This window comes from Parasteatoda tepidariorum, chromosome 12, assembly GCF_982258835.1.
Source record: "Parasteatoda tepidariorum strain Cologne lab strain chromosome 12, Ptep-v5.0, whole genome shotgun sequence".
NCBI classification, from domain to species: Eukaryota; Metazoa; Arthropoda; class Arachnida; order Araneae; family Theridiidae; genus Parasteatoda; species Parasteatoda tepidariorum.
Window position 1 is genome coordinate 65,381,452 of NC_141766.1, and position 16,789 is coordinate 65,398,240.

General features: G+C 28.8%; 1 protein-coding gene across 1 annotated transcript in view; it reads right to left on the reverse strand.

Annotated features, from left to right (window-relative positions):
• Positions 1 to 16,067, reverse strand: part of LOC107439760 (adaptin ear-binding coat-associated protein 1) — a 36,433-nt gene extending 20,366 nt beyond the window's left edge. Inside the window, exons 1-4 of the mRNA XM_016052451.4 lie at positions 15,599 to 16,067; positions 12,783 to 12,883; positions 7,205 to 7,309; positions 17 to 98 (exon numbers count right to left, since the gene is read on the reverse strand). Coding sequence (XP_015907937.1) covers positions 17 to 98; positions 7,205 to 7,309; positions 12,783 to 12,883; positions 15,599 to 15,684 — 374 coding nt within the window. The 5' untranslated portion in view covers positions 15,685 to 16,067. The remainder of the gene's footprint in view (positions 1 to 16; positions 99 to 7,204; positions 7,310 to 12,782; positions 12,884 to 15,598) is intronic.
• Positions 16,068 to 16,789: the final 722 nt, after the last annotated feature.

Sequence of the window (16,789 nt, forward strand, 5' to 3'; positions counted from 1 at the left end):
TCCAAAAAACACTTACTTAAAATGCTCTTGCAAAGTAACATTCAAATCAAAAGAATCTCCTCTATCAGAAAATCCAATGCCTATAAACGCAGCTCTGCCTATAAAAGAAAAGCGGGTACTTAGTTGGTTGATGAGAGTTTATATGCACAAGAGCCAGATATGCCATATCTGGCTCCTACACCAACCACTAGGTTAAAAAAAAAAAAGCTTTCTTTTTAGGACAGTGAATATAGTCCTATCGTTTTAACATACTTAATAAAACTGCGATGAATAGGGAAGGATTTAAGATCAGGGTAAAAGATGGCAAAGAATTTGTTTCTGAAATGCTTGAATAGTTTACAGTTAGTTTAAATATGTTTAATAGTTATGTTGTCCCGACATAGAGAACAACTAGGTACAGGATCAGCAATCAGTATATGTTTATGCGTATAATTGGAATGACCGACACACAGTCTATTAATTAAAATTTGGGTTTTGCAGTCAATGTTTTGTAATTAATTTTAAGATAATAATCTTATGAAAGTTTAAAATGGCAAAATGAAGAGATGACTCAGAACACAACACATACAGACTTTCAATAGGGGAAGTTCTAAATGCAAATGAGGAGATTCTAAAACCTTGACAATGGATGGTATCAAGATACTTTAAAACAGACTGACGAGCTGATGAATATATATGAATGCCAAAGTCGAGTTTCGAACATATAACTGCACGATACATTTTTAATCATTGAATCCATATCAGCACCCCAGGAACAGTTTGTGAGAAATTTTAGAATATTTAGTGTTTGAGAGCATTTTTTCTAAAGTAATTAATATGCGGCTTGAAATTTAATTTAGAATCAAAAATTGGTCCCAGGTACTTTATTTCTTCAAAAACCGAAATAGTGTTGTTATTTAGAGTGATTTCGAGATGGGGATGAAGACCACGCTAAATATGAAGACACAAAATGCATACAGTGTGTTTTTGAGGTAAGAATGTAAAACCATTTTCATTTGCCCATTTTAAAATTTTATTTACAGTTAGTTGCACCTAATAACCGGAATTTCAAAAACCCCATGTAAATTGGTAGTGCTAGCAATAACTACCGAAAAATTTTTGAAATCGTCGTATTAAAAAAGTAAATTATTAAATAAGCTATGATGTTTTTAGTATGTAATAAAAAAAAATTTAAAAAAATTGAGGATTTTTTTTTAAAAGTGAAAATTTGTAGAAATAACTGTTGAAAGATCAATTGAAATACCGTATGGATCAACGATGATATCGGAGCAAATCGGAGTAATTTCATGAATCAGGGATTCAAACTTAGCGTGCCGTAATAATATCGGCATTTTTCAAAAAAAAAATTCTTTCATCATGAGAATATTAATAACAGCATCTGATCAATGAAAAACACCAATGTTTTTTTTTAAAAAAAGAAAAGAAAAAGTATAAATTTATAGCAATAATTACGGGTGAAAAAAATTATCAACACTACTCATATTTAAGATGGTAGTTGTGAGCGATAAAATGAAGACTAAAATGCATGATTTAAAATTTTTATGTGCTTTATATACGTGTTTGATAGGTTTTATTCAACCAAATTTTAAAAAAAAGGGGAAATGTACTGCATTGATTAACTCATTCTTTTGCTATAAATCTGAATTTGTAACAAAATTCCCAATCATAGTCATATTTTATTAAAATGAAAAAGATGGTGTCCTTTAAAAAATATGAAAGGAAAGAACATGATTTCAAAAGTGCACTATCTTTTAAACCTTCGTGATTTTAGAATATAAATATTTGTTATATTATCCCTCTGAAATTTTGCTACAGTCAGTCATTGAATTTTTATTTCGCAAATGAGAATAGAAAAATCGCGAGCACTTCTTTCCCCTCTGATGCACGCGAAAAGCTTCTTGAATATAATTCGACAGGGAAAAATATAATTCCAAAATTTTTTAAAAAAAGAAAACCAAAATTTTTTACTTCCCAAAGGAAAAAATTTTCTGCAAGAACTCAGTAACATTCTGCGACAATATCGCCGTGATTCGGCCACGGGGAATTTCATAACAAATGATAATACCCTAAAATGATGGTATGGGCAACAAAATGTGACGGTATTGGGATATAATACTGATATATACCTATATAATACTGATGCAGGGTGCATATCCAAATCTTTCAACAAAAAATAAGCACCTTTTAAGTACTTTTTAAGCACTCAAAAAAAAAATTTACAACTATATACATTAACAAAATGCAAAATAATTTTCAAAGACTTTACATGATCATGATAAAATAACTAGTTTCTGACAAAGAACTCTTTTCTTGATTATATTAGTCATTATAAAATGATCAAGAGATCGATATCAGAGGGTGGAAAATGAAGCCTGAAATTGAGAATATCTTGCAAAATGCAGCAGAATTACACACAAGAGTGTAATAATATCACCGGACCCAGTTCAGTAGATGAACATGCGGGCCTTCAAGTATTACATCAAACATGTAAAATTATTGGCGCTTTCATACGCTATGGACCGACAGTACATTGAAATAGATTGTGGTTGAATAAAAGAAAACATTGAATAGAACAATGAGAAAAGCACACTTTTGCATAATATGTGGCGAAAATTGACATGGAAAAGAATCTCATTCTTGAAAAGGGAAAATTAAGCAATTTTTAAAAACACCCAATGAAAAAAGGCACCTTTAAGGGCTTTCAAAAAACGAAAATAAGCACCTTTAAAAAACTATACGCACAATGTTATGTCATTTTTAATAGATCTTGTTCAATAGAACAAAACTGAATCAGTGGAAAATCCTTCACCATCTAAAGCTTTCCTTCGAAATGAACAAAAACTACTTAAAAAATGAATAGCATTTTTTTTTAAATTTCAAGACAGACTTTTTTTATAAGTTATCAAATATGATTCAAAACAAATTATGAAATTTTTTTTAAAAATGTTTTTTGTGCGCAATATGAAAATATTACTTGAAATACTTATATCTTGCACAAATTTTAAAGAATTTTCAAATTTTAAAGTGATAATTTTATTATTAATTAAAAAAATTAATTTTTTTTTAAACTTTACAGAATATTTCTGCAGTTATAAGTAAGAAAACATAAGTCAAAAAATTAGTTTTTTTTCTTATAAAAATATCCATCCATGAATATTTAAGCTAGATTTATGAAATTTTGTGAAATATGAAAAAAGGAGTTAGTATAAAAGTATTTCCATTATTTTGTTCAACTCAAGTAAATACTAGCAGAGGACCTTTTCCTCGAAAGTCACAGATCAGTCAAAAATCTTCGAAATAAGGCTATTTCCTTAGATTTCGACCATCACAATCGACTCATGCCAACAGTGAACCACAAAGGTAAGCATTTCAATAAATACAAACAAATTAGCAGTATCTCACATATGGAGTACATTAGATGTGACGCCTTAACCAAAAGTAAACTAGAAATAAAATCAACTTGTGGATCTATAGCTGTAATTTATTTAGTTTGTATATAATAAGGCATTAAATTTTAAGGCCATGTGTGAAATTTGCAAATTGTATTAAAAAATGTGATTTAGGCCCAATATGAATATCTGATGTGAGTTTTAATCTCTGTTTGAAGGGGGGGAGGTAAAACTAACATGTAGCTAGCTATCTGGATAAGTAATATATTTCTGTAATTTTTTACATTAAATTGAATGAAGTCACAGCCAAATCAATAGAGCTGAGAGTTACACAAACTTATTAACATGTCTGTATTGCTATATATACAAGCAAAATTTTAGATCCCAAGCATTTATCACACTGAATCAATTGAGTACAAAACATAGCCGATAGAACTAATAATTAAGAAATTATGAGGGGGTTTTATACATCAAAAATAGAATTTTTAATCCATACATTATACGTGTAAGAAAACATAAATAAGGATCGCAACACTGGTAGTTTTTGCCATAAATGTAATCTGATATCCTAAAATTTAATGAACAAAGTCATTTTAGTGTAAATTTTTCAAAATAGAAAGGTATTTTCTCAGGTGGAGTCGGGTCAATATAAAATTAAGTTTTTATTAAAGACTCTAAAACCAAACTATAAAATTTTTATATGCAATGGATTTATACGGATGAAGCATAACTTATTTAGTTAGTTTGAATGTTTTCTTTCAGTAATGCAGTCAAAATGACATGTTTTGATTCACCCACTTTATCCCAGAAAGGGGTAAATTGAGGATAGTTCTAAAATTAGTGCATATATTTTAAAAGAGATTTGTAAATATTGTTTTGGAAATGGAAATGCTCACAAAGAAATGTATTTTAGTTATATTTAAAAACAACAAATGCAAAAAATTTTTTTATTATTATTATTAAATTAAAGAGTCAAAAAGCTATCAAAATTAGGTTTCACTTAGGATGCAGTATATATTAATGAACTCTACAAAATATCATCAAAAAGCAAAAAAATTTAAATCAGTTTTTGGTACATTTGAAATATAAATGAGAGTGTAAAAATTAATAATAATAAATATAAAATATAAATTAAAAATTAAGTTAAATATTAAAAATAAATTAAATATTAAAAAATATTCTATAGTGGTAATATAAAGTGTTGACTAAAAGTGTTAAGTTGACTAAAAGTATAAAGTGTAAAGTAAAGACATGTATTTTTATTCAATTTAATTATTTTAAGAAATTGTTTTGTTTTCCATTAAAACACTGAAATAGGAAGGCAGAAACTTGAGCGAAAACTCATCTATGTCTTTAAATATGCTCACTTGGTTGAATGATTATGCAATTTTGGTATATATTTTTTAATTGTATATTCCCTATATCATTCTTTTCTTTAAAAATAAAATTAAAAAGAAATTTTGTTTGCAGTGTTAAAATTACTATGTAGAGTTATAATCAAATAAGCAAATTATTTTTTAGCAATTTCATTATAAAATGTAGAGCACTAGATACTCACTAAAGGTAACACAGAATTAAAAGAAACATCCATATTGTGCAATTCTTAGATATGCTAAAATATATACCCATCAATTCACAATAAATAGAATTTTGAAATTTATTCTTCGATTCAGCAGCTTAAATTCATATAATTTATAAGTTGATCTTAAATAGATAGTTTGTAAACCTTTTTAATCAGTTTCTAAAACTGAAATAAAAATACTTGTCGCAATCCCAGTATAACTCTTTAAAAATAATAAATTAATAATTTCAATTTTAAAAAAACGTATATGTGTGTGTGTGTGTGCGTAACATAAAAAGCTTATATTAATCTTTTTATGTTAATTCTTCCCTATAAAACATAATCCTAATTAATAATTCAAATCAAAATGCTTTCCCACACTTTTAAAAGCCACATCCTGTTCTTAAATCTATTTTTGGCCCAAGTATGCATAAATTTAAATAAAGACATTTCTTTAATGTTCGTGGGAATCACTCGACCTATTTCTTAAACCTAGTAATTTCTAAGATTTTCCTCTTTTCCCTAAACAGAGACATTTTCGGATTTTTTTGCAAGATTTTCCCTACCAGAAAGACTGATCGTCGATGGAGTAAACTTGATTTTTCTCTCGCCACTCAACAAAGAATGACATAATAAAATTCTTTTGCTTTCATTAAAATCCTGTGCCTGTTTTCCTGCTCGGTCCGACTGCATCATTTTACATATACATATATAAGTTCAAAATGTAGAAAAAACATGGAAAAAATTACAGAACAATGGAAAAAGAAATAATAAGAAACCAAAAAAAAAATCCGAAAAAAGGAAGAAAAAAATTTATAAAAATCCGGAAAATAAAAGATATAATGTCTTCATCAGCTCACATGGTGGAACTTAAAAAGGAGTGCTTTCTAATAATGTAGGAGCCGCATCATCATCACAGTTGTATTTAAATTTTATACCAGGCGTATTTTGGAGCTCAGAAAATGTATAGTTACATATACTTCTATTTTTTCATATATTACTTTTTGAATGAAATTATATTAGTTTTAACATTGATAGATTTAGTTTCTCCTATTTCTTTTCTACTGAAAGAAATTATAAAAATAAATCCAAATCATTATTTTAAAATTGTGTGAACACAGAAATGGAATGTTTGAAACAAACATTAAAAAAATTTTGGAATACAGATATAAGACTATTTTTATCAGGAAAATCGAGATATTATTAATCTTGCATTTGGAAAAAATATGATTTTAGTTTCTTTATAGTTTCAATATTATAAATAAAACAAAGGAAGCTTCAATTATAATATTACGTTGCTAGTATTAAATTGTTTAAAAGTTTCTAAAAACTTCTACACAATTTTCTAGGTTTTATTATTTTTTTTCCTTTTGCAAAATTTTGCAAAACAAGCTCTTGGAATCAATGAGGGAATTGACATGTCCAGGGGTGATTGTGAGCCCAAGTCAAAATTCCGGAAAATTTCTTGAGTTTAAAAAAAAGTTTAAATTGAAAAATTAGAAAAAAAATCCAAACATGTTTTTTTTTCCTTTTTCTCAATATTTCTTAGTTTACTTACAATATACTTTTAAAATCTTACACATACATATATCATTTACACATACCTACGATGACCTGGAGAAGCAATTAAAATTTACAAATATGTCTTTCTTTCTTGAGTTTATGATTATAATAATTATTTACTGATAAAAGATGAATATTAATTATGAATATAAGCTTATAAAGTATATCTCTGGCTCTCCCTTACAAACAAATAAAATAAACTGTGTTTTTAAGTTCCACCTTTGAAAATTTGATTTCCGGAAACTTCTGTGATCAATGATTTTTTGAAACGTCTGAACCTTAGATCTCCGGAAACTTCCGGAACACTGTTAGCGAAAAATCTGGAAATCCGGATTTTTTCCGGACCACAATCAGCCCTTACATGTCCCCACAACATAAATAAGTGACTATATTTATGAGTAGAATTTCGTTCTAAATGATTTTGAAGTTTTGTTTTACATTATACATATGACAGACATCTAAAGCTTAGGGAAAATCATAAAATCCTTTTATAAATCTATGTTTCAATTGAGAAACTCTCACTTATATGAATATTAATTTCAAAATAATCAAATTTTTGAAAATGTAATGGCAATTTATGAATACTTAACATTAAAGATATCTATATAGAATTTTAAAAAAATCGTAAAATAAATTTATAAAAAAAAAGTAAATTTTCTTCTTAAAAAATCACCATAAAAATTTTTTTTACCATTGTCGTCTTCAATCCTTAAAACAAAATAGCGACTAGAATCCATGACAGCTTCAACAGCAATGCCTGGATATTTATCAATGGGTGCTTTTGCAAAAAGCTCTCCTGTAAAAAATTAAAAATTATTAACAGATTTAAATATGAAAAATGTTTAAACAGATTTAAATATGAAAAATGTTTGAATTTTTTTTTCAAAAACTTTACAAATCAAAGTTGGTCTTCAAAATTAGTTCATTTAACATTTTTTTTAACTGGAACATATTCCATATAGTAATCATCCCAAACTTCTTTAAAGCAGAGGTAGAAATTAAGAATGCAAATAAAACAGAAATTATTATGCTATTAGAAGAAGAAAAAATTTAACTCTTGTCATAATAATAAATAGGTTAAATGATACACATTTGCCACAAAAAGATTACATTAAATATTATGGGAGAATGTGAGCCAGGGACATGGAATGGCGATGATAATTTACCAACATTTTATTTATTTAAAAATATATTGTAAATACAAAATATGTCTGGTGCACTTTTTTTGTTCTTTGTGAGCATTTTAAGCAAACTATACCATTAAATAATGAATATAAATATTTTAATGTGAAATAATGCTTAAGGATGCAAAAGTTAACAAATTGAAAAAAAATAACCCAAGCATTTATCAACCTTTCTTAATATTATTCACGACTGTTATTATAATTTGGTTTCATTATTATTCCAAGTTGAAGACTTAAACTAGAAATGGTTTTCTTTAATTATAAAGCAATCCTACAATATTACTTTATAGCATTAAATTTTATAGAAAAATATATTGGAGATAGTATGTAATTTAACCGTTTAGCAAATTATTAAAAAGTAAATCAGTTACATTTACTTTAATAATAAGCTTTATATAAAACTGTTTCCAGTCAAAATATTTAATTAAAATAATGAAAACAAAACTGCTATTATCAATTAACTTTACACAATATTACAAAATAAACTGGGAAAAAATATTTAACTAATTTTATAGTATTCAAAAGTTGAGTAGAAGTTTAAGAAACAAAATTGTATATTAAGTTGAAATGGTAACAGACTAAAATGATTAAGTTTAAATTTTATTCTAATAGACTCTGGAACTCAACCCGGGCTAAAACAATGAAAAATTTTGGGATATTTTAATTGAGTAATTCTTATGTACCAATCCGTTGTTAAGAAAAATAAATAATATAGTAATCTTAAAATTTACATTGCAACAAAACCAGTTACAAATAGTTACAAGCAATAAACTTTTGTTTGTAGCAAATTGCATTACCTCATTAAGATTGCAGGAATAAAAATTTAAAACATTTGTGAAAATACCCCAAAAAAGCATAGGTTTTTGACTCCACACTTTGATAAAACTTTTCTACAAACCATGTTTTATTTTAAAAGAAAAAGATAAATTTACTAATAAATGAAAATGATTTGTTATGCACCTGCGCCTGATGTTTGGTGATTTTTTCTCATCAATAACATTTGGCGCTTTTTATTGGATCAACTTTTGTCAAATATTGCAATTGTTTAAAATATGATGTTACAATAATTTCTTAATAAAAATAAGCATTTATAAACTAAAAAAATGGCTGATCTTTATCAAATGTTATCCCCTAGGCAACACTTTCACTTATCACTCTGTTGCAATTATTATAAAAAGACAATAATATACACAAAGAAAGCTATTATAATACAACATTAAACAAGCATTTCTTAAAAGAATAAAAAAATGGCAGAACTAAATCAAATGTTAAATCCTAGGCAATGTTGTTAATTGCGTGGCACCTAACCGGCTACGTCTCACTCCAGCAACCTAAGGTGTCTCTCTCAGGGTTGCTTTCGCGTGCCTCTTTTCTTTATCGAAGTAGTTACGTTACCCTCCCTCATTGCCACGCCATTCTTTCTACTTGTTTTCTTGTACCGATAGGATACAGACACAAACTTAAGTGTTTCCCGGATGCCCCATGTGGGGTGATTCGGTGTTAAGTTACGCTTACCATTCAGCTATAAATGAAAGCTACCATGAAATTAGAACATTTTATTTTTCTGTTTACATTATATCATGACATCATGATTTTTAATTATTTTAAGAGAAGTGTGCTTAGGAATCTTGAATAATAAAGAAATTGTGTTTTTTCTTCTATCCACTTCCTTTAAAAAAATTTATTTTTGCACTAAACACATAGTATTTCATTGCTTAGGAGCAGCCATTTTTGCTACATAATATACATCCAGAGAATTAGCTAAACTAAAATCAATTAGAAGTGAATAATACCATGTTTTTTAACTCCAAAATAAAACACTTCTTACAACACTTCAAAAAAAGAGTGAGTACAATTTTCAAACCAAAATAATATATTGAACCCTTTGGGAAGAAATTTTAAAAGGTTATGATTATACAGGAAACTCTGATTTCTAAATGACGTAGCAATATGCACTTCAAATTCTTAATAATGATAAATAATCCATGTTTCACAATTTTTTTTAACCATACTTTTCCCAGAATGCCATAGGTTTAGAATAGGTGGTCCTGTCACTCCTTCTCCACTCATGCGTATTAAGCGGGTAATATCAAAAGAAATAATGGTTTCAACAATTTTCTTGAGACTTGTTATCAATGGGAAACTGTTAGTTTTAAAAGCACAATAATGTCTTACACCTGTTTTTGAAGTGATTTTCTGGGAATTAAAAAAATTATGAAATGAAATTTGATCACTATATTGAAATGAACATTTCGGTTTGGTCTTTCTTTGTCTTTGGTGTTAAAATAACTGTGCTTCTATGAGATAGGACTTCATGTAGTGGTCATTATAATGAAAGGGTTGCACTAATAGGGGCAGGGGTCTGTCTAAGTTTTTATGAGAGGTTTTTGTATGAGAGGTACCTATTTAGTGAAAATTTAGACATAATTTGTGAAAATTAAAAATTATATTCAAAAATCAATACAAAAATAAGGTAAAGTAAGAAGATACAGTGTAAAGTCCCATATCCGGACGTCCCTTTCCCGGACACTTTTTAACAATCAAAATAAACAAACATCTCTCCATCTTCCCCTTTCCTAAAAAAAAAAGGTCTTTTGACACATTTTCTCTTTTTCTAGCTTGCACTGAACCTATGATTTATGCATCGAACCCATAAATCACCAGAAAGGAGAAGTGAAGATCTACCAAGAGCATTGAGTGACCGTTAGTGAAGCTCCTCCCTTGGAATGTAGGAAAAAGAGGGAGATTTGTTTTTAAAAGACCGCAACTGAGTCCCCTCCTTCCCATGCAGGTGGCTAGTAAAAGAGACATTTCCTGGAATATTTTTATTGAAAGAAGAAATACGGTTGAAAAGGGTAAACGGGGCAAGCGTTAAGGTGGAGGGGGAGTCAAAATGAAAAATTTGAATAGGTCTAAAACAGTGTTTCTTAACCTTTTTAGTACAATGGACCCCTTTAAAAAATGTTTAAGAAGTCACGGGTCACCCCCCTGCAAGACATTGACTACAATTCGAGATGTCCAGTTGCATACTAAAGGGAAATGGCGATGCTTTCAATTTATCGATGATCTGCTTCAAGATATTGCAAGAAATTTCAACTATTCTTGAATGTATCACATCATTTGACAATGGAATAGACTCAAGTTTTTTTCTATGTTCCAGTTCATAAACTAATTTAACCATTTCCAGCACACATGTCTTAATTAGCGTCTCTCCAATAGTATGCGATTTCCTGCTTTTGGCAAAACGATATGCAACTTTGAGAGATGCCTCAATCGAAGGATTTTGTGGAAAACCAAATTCAAGTTTGGTTAATGTTCCAGATTTCAAAAACTGGGCTTTCTTCTTAATAAAAAATTCTAGGTCTAGTAACCTGGACAAGGTGACAAATGTGCGTAGCTTGATAGGGGATGGTAAAAATAGCACAGCAGACATCATCAGGGGGTTGCCCCTGATGGTGCAAACTGAAAGCCAGGCAGTGCAGGATGTTAAAAATATGACAGGGATATTAGAGGGCTGTGTGCAATCCGCACTTAATTTGGGGTATCTCGATCACCTAGTTTAAAATATATATGTATTTTCACCTTTTAGAAGAAAAAAAAGATCAATGTTATTTAAATATTATTGATCCAAGCGTTTTGAAAATTAGGAGAAGTCGGCTGACCCCCAAAATATGATCCATGGACCACTAAGGGGTCCATGAACCACAGGTTGAGAAACCCTGGTCTAAAAGGATACACGTGCTTGAGAAACAAAAAATTCATTTTTCCCCATACCATGTAATATTTAGGAGGCGGGGGAAAAAGGGGTAACATTCTTTCTTTAGCAGATTCTTTCAGTCATAGAAGAAAAAATAAAGAGAACCCGATCAGCGTGCCCCGCCTTTATGCTTGATTGATAGCCAATGATTGGAGAGAAAACAATAATTTGTTACTTCCCCACCCTTAACTTAAATGATCTCCTCTTTACACTTATTTTCTTTCACAAATACGGAGGAAATGAATTTTTCTCCTCCACCTACCCACCTTAATGAATGACGGGAATTTCCCTTTCTTGCTTGAATCATTCTAGTTAAAAATAGCGGATTATTATTTTCATATGTCAACTTTTTTTCGTTTTCTATATTTTAAGCAATAATATTTTTTTTCTAATATTTCATATTTCATTGATTAGATATTCTAATACTAAAACATTATTCCCATTAAAAATAATGTTTATTTATTTTTTGCTTCTTAGATTTAGATCATTTTAAGCTTTATTCCAGAATGACACGAATTTCCCCTTCCTGCTTGAATCGTTCTAGTTCAAAATGGCGGATTAATATTTTCATAACTGTTAAATTTTGTTAAGAAATACTTCTTTGAAAAATAACAACAAATACAGTTCGAAGTGCCCTCCCTGAAACAATGATAAGATTGGATAAATTTTAAGGTATTTTGAAAGAACAAAACATAGGATACACATTTTTATAAGTGACTAACTTCAATATGTTTATTAAATTATAGTATCTTTTTTAAGATATGCACATTTAGCATCATAAAATAATAGTTTTGAGTATATATATTGCTATATTTTTATCAAACTTGCAGCAGAATTATAACAAAGCTGTTGCTTGGGGTTAGACATTCAAAATAGATATGCCATTTTCTTATTTATAAAATGCATGTTTTGTGTTGTTAAAAAATGACTGTAATACAACTGAACTTCAAATTTTATTGATCTTCGCAAAACTTGATTTTCTTTTCGGCATGTGACAAAAATCGCTGCAATAAAAATGGGTCAATAGTGATTGCGAGAAAAAAAACATTGGGTGCAGGCACAAACAATAATTTCTAGGGATTTTTGTTTTAATTCGAGTGTCATTATTTTTGGTATTTATCATGAGTCAATATTTATAGGGGGATCGATATTTATCATATTCATAACATATTTTTAACATTGTTATTGTGATAATTAAAAAATATCAACACTTCACGACATATCATTCAGCTCTATTGTAGTTTTCCTATAAAATATTCTGCCATGAGAATTAAAATAAAAAAAGATATTAAATTTTAATAAAATTACTAAATATTTAGCTATATTACCAGAAGTTTTATCTTCTAATTTAATAAAACATTTCTTTCCTTTTGATACTATACGCATTCTACCAGTCCAGGCAGGACTATCCAACTTCCAATCAGCAGCTCTAAAAGATAAAACTTTCTGTTTTAAAATAATTGGCAGGATTAACTTTGGATAAAAAACTATTTTAAAACTAGCATATTATAATATATCTAGTGTACCCAAAGATTCATGTGTAACACAATTCTATAAACCATAATTTTCCATAAGTACCATTAACTTCACAATCTCTAAAGCAAATCAAAATAATTAAATTTGTAGAATTTTATTTTTGATGCTCTAGATAATTTCAATTGTTTTCAATAAACAACTAATACAAAATTAGAGATAGTGCTTTAAAAAATTTGTATTAAAAAATTATTTAAAAAAATTTAAAATGATCTGTTCTCTATATACATAGCAATGTTTAGTAGGAAAATTTAATGATATTTGAAATTATCTCTGTAATACAAAATTTCTTATAATGCAAAACCTTACATATCTACATGTTAAAGATCTTTGACTGTATATCATAAAATAACAAACAAAAAATAAACTCAGTAAGACTTATTAATAACACATAATTAACTTAATCTTATGCATTATTAATCTAACAGCTATGTTCAGGCTATCTGCTACATTTTAGATTTTCAATATCATGACTAATTCCAAGAACTTTTCCTGACTAAACAAAGTTACTATTTTCTTCGACAAAAACACAATAAATTTAAAAAAGCAATGTAACAAAATTAATTGAAATCATAGGTATAACCAAAACTACTATACTCTGCATCTTCATATTTATAGATTTTAAACTAAAAAACAGAGTTAAGAAAGAATTGAAGCAATAAAATAGAAGAAAAAAATACAAAAGCAAAATTTTTTTCTTCTTTTTTTTCTGCAGAATTATATTCTAAAGATATTTTCTTGTACATCCGAAAGGAAAGAAATACTAGTGATTTTTCTCTTCTCATTTTCGAAAAAAAAATCGCCAATGACTGGCTTGCTTCAGCTAGAATTTTAAATTCACAAAATAAAAAAAATAAATAATAAAAAATTCTGAAATCACAGAAGTTTAAAAGATAATTGCTCTAGAGATGATGTCCTTTATTTCATTTTATGAAAGAACACCATAATTTTAAAAGAACGTGATAAAAACATTTTACATTTTAATAAAATATGACTGCGAGAGGGGTTTTTGTTGCAAATTCAGATATTTGGAACACAATGATACAGGAGGGGGGGGGGCTGTAATTTCCTATTTAAAAATTAGATTTTTTGACAACCTAAATCCATGACTGAGTTTTTTTTAAAAATCGTTAAAATCATGAAATTTTATGAAAATTTTTTCTCAAGACCGAAATCCATGACATTCGAAGATTTTTCATGACTTTCCAGGTGCGCAGATACGCTGTATGTTTTTTGAGTTATTATTGAGATCAAATAGTTAATATTTGATATAGGGATATTTTTGAATAGCAATCCATGATGACAAAATAATGGCCAAGTCTGGTGACTTACAGACATTTGTCTACGAGAAACTAAAGGAAAAAAATCACAGAAAACAACCCACTCGAAAAGCATTTCTCTAAAGTTTTTTGGGCAAACCTCTACCTGTTTTTTTTATAAAAATGTGCAAGTTTAAAATTTATTTGCCACCTGGGCATTTGTAGTTGGCAAGTAAAATTAAATTACCAAAAATCCTCGTCAATCCACAAAATGTTTTTAAAGAAGAAATAACTGAAATAAAAAATCTGGGACAACCATAATGCAGTTAAGTTTATAATAAACTCTGGAAATGCATTCCATCATTAGAAGTTTTATAAAAGTAACATTAAATACAAATAGCAAGAATGGCATTAAAAAATTTTCCAACCTGTTAATAGAAAGCTCTTTGAAACTTAATTTTAAATTTATATTCACTCTTAATAAAGCCAATACCATTTGGTAAACACAAAACTACTTATTGAGGAATATTTCCATTTTGGCATCAAAGCCAAAATAATTGCCAAGCTTTGGAAACTTCTGAGCAGTGGCTTGCAAGCAGGGAGATTTTCGTAAATAATATCAGTGAAAGAACAATTGCCAAGTCTTGGCAACTTCCGGGCAGCACCTGGCAAGAAACTAAAAAAAAGAATCACAGAAAAGGACCGACTCGAAGGGTATAACTCGTAACCAAATTTTATACGAAAGGTAAAGAAATATAACTTGTAACCATATATAATAATTAATTCATTTTAAACTAAACCACATTTTATATTGTTGTCAATTTTGGCAAGTTATAATGCTGCACAATCAAATAACAATACAGATACACCCCCTCACAGTTAAATGCAGTTTACATTGTGTTCAGCAAATCACCTATTATTTAAAATTGATGCATTAGGATATTTACTTGTCATGATCTACATCGAACATGAACTACACACCAAATGGATTTTAAACTTGCAAATCCTTTAAACAAATATTAAATATAAAAAAAAATAGAGTCTCGCCGGGGGAGGAGGTTTCTATGAGTTATACCTGTCTAGTTGGTCTCCTATTATGTATTTTTTTTTTTTAAAGTTTCTCGTGGGTCGTTTGCAGAAGTTGCAGGGACTTAGCTATTATTCTGCCACAAATTACGATACGGAAATCTCCTCTGCATTTCAAATACCACATAAAATAAAAATCAAGAAAGACACTGTCAGATGTAAGAAAATCGAGGCTAAATAAGATAAGTGAGTAAGTATATAAATAAAATAGCGTCTTACATTGCTTTTTAAAATTGCTTAACTACATTTAAATAAGAAACCCTTACCTATAGCCACGATTTGTCGCTCTAGGTGGGATTTGAAAAACAAAAACTTCATTTTTTACCAATAATACTGTTTCGTATTCTTCCATTCTATGAAATACAGAAACAAGCTACCGATCAAGCATATGAATGCAAAGAGACAAAACACTAAACAGGTGTTATATATTTCCTTTCTTCAAATTACACAATTTTTAACTACACAACATTTTCTTTTGTGAAAAGAAAATAACAACAACATGTAACATGAAAAGTTACGTCCCTCAACTAATAGTTTCTGAATCTAAATTCTAAAATTTGTACGGTTTGTATATATTGAATTTGTGCAGTTATAAAAGTTTGCAAGTAGACTTGTTTTATATCAGAAAGAAATGCTCTTTTATGAATGTAAAACTCAAAAAACTGAGTCTTAGATTTATAAAAGATATTCTGCAAAAGGGGTTTAGTTGTTTTATTTTTAATGATGATGACTAACTGGCGTTTTTGGAGCTCTTTGCTGTTTTTTGCTTATAGCTTGCTTATTAGTTATGTAGCGCACGCCATCCAGGGAGAAAACCGGTTCCATGTCCTGACTCTACCCCCTTCCCTTTCCTCAATTGTATAGATGATGTTTTCGACACTAGGGAGCGCTGCAAGCTATACCGCTTATACTTCTGGGTTACTGTTTCTGGTGTATTTCAAAGCCATTTGGCTCACAACGTGATCATTGCGTTTTAAGATTCCTGCAAACGTAGTATTTGATTACCTATTACTTAGTTTACAATGAATTCTAAAACTCGAAGTGGCTCTTGTTGTGTCGCATAATAGTAGTGTTAAGTAGTAGTAACATGCGTTTTGATTAATAATAAATATGTAAACCTAACATATGAAATAAAATCGCTATAAGAGACTTCTTACCTTGTCAATAATATAAGTCAACTTTCAAATTTAAACCTGAATTATAATGTATAATTTTAATCTTGCTCCTCGAACAACATGCTAATACTAGCGTAAGACGGTGCACATCTTGCAACACGAACAAACAGTAATAAACAAATGGAAAGAGGCCAAATCAAGACTGACAAAAAAGCGAGTTATTCAAAATCTATAAACCATGTCACCGTTTTTAACAATATATTTATCTCTAAATAACTAAAGCAAATTTTCACTTCAAACTCACCAGAATTACAGGATAATAGTAATATCTTATGAAATACG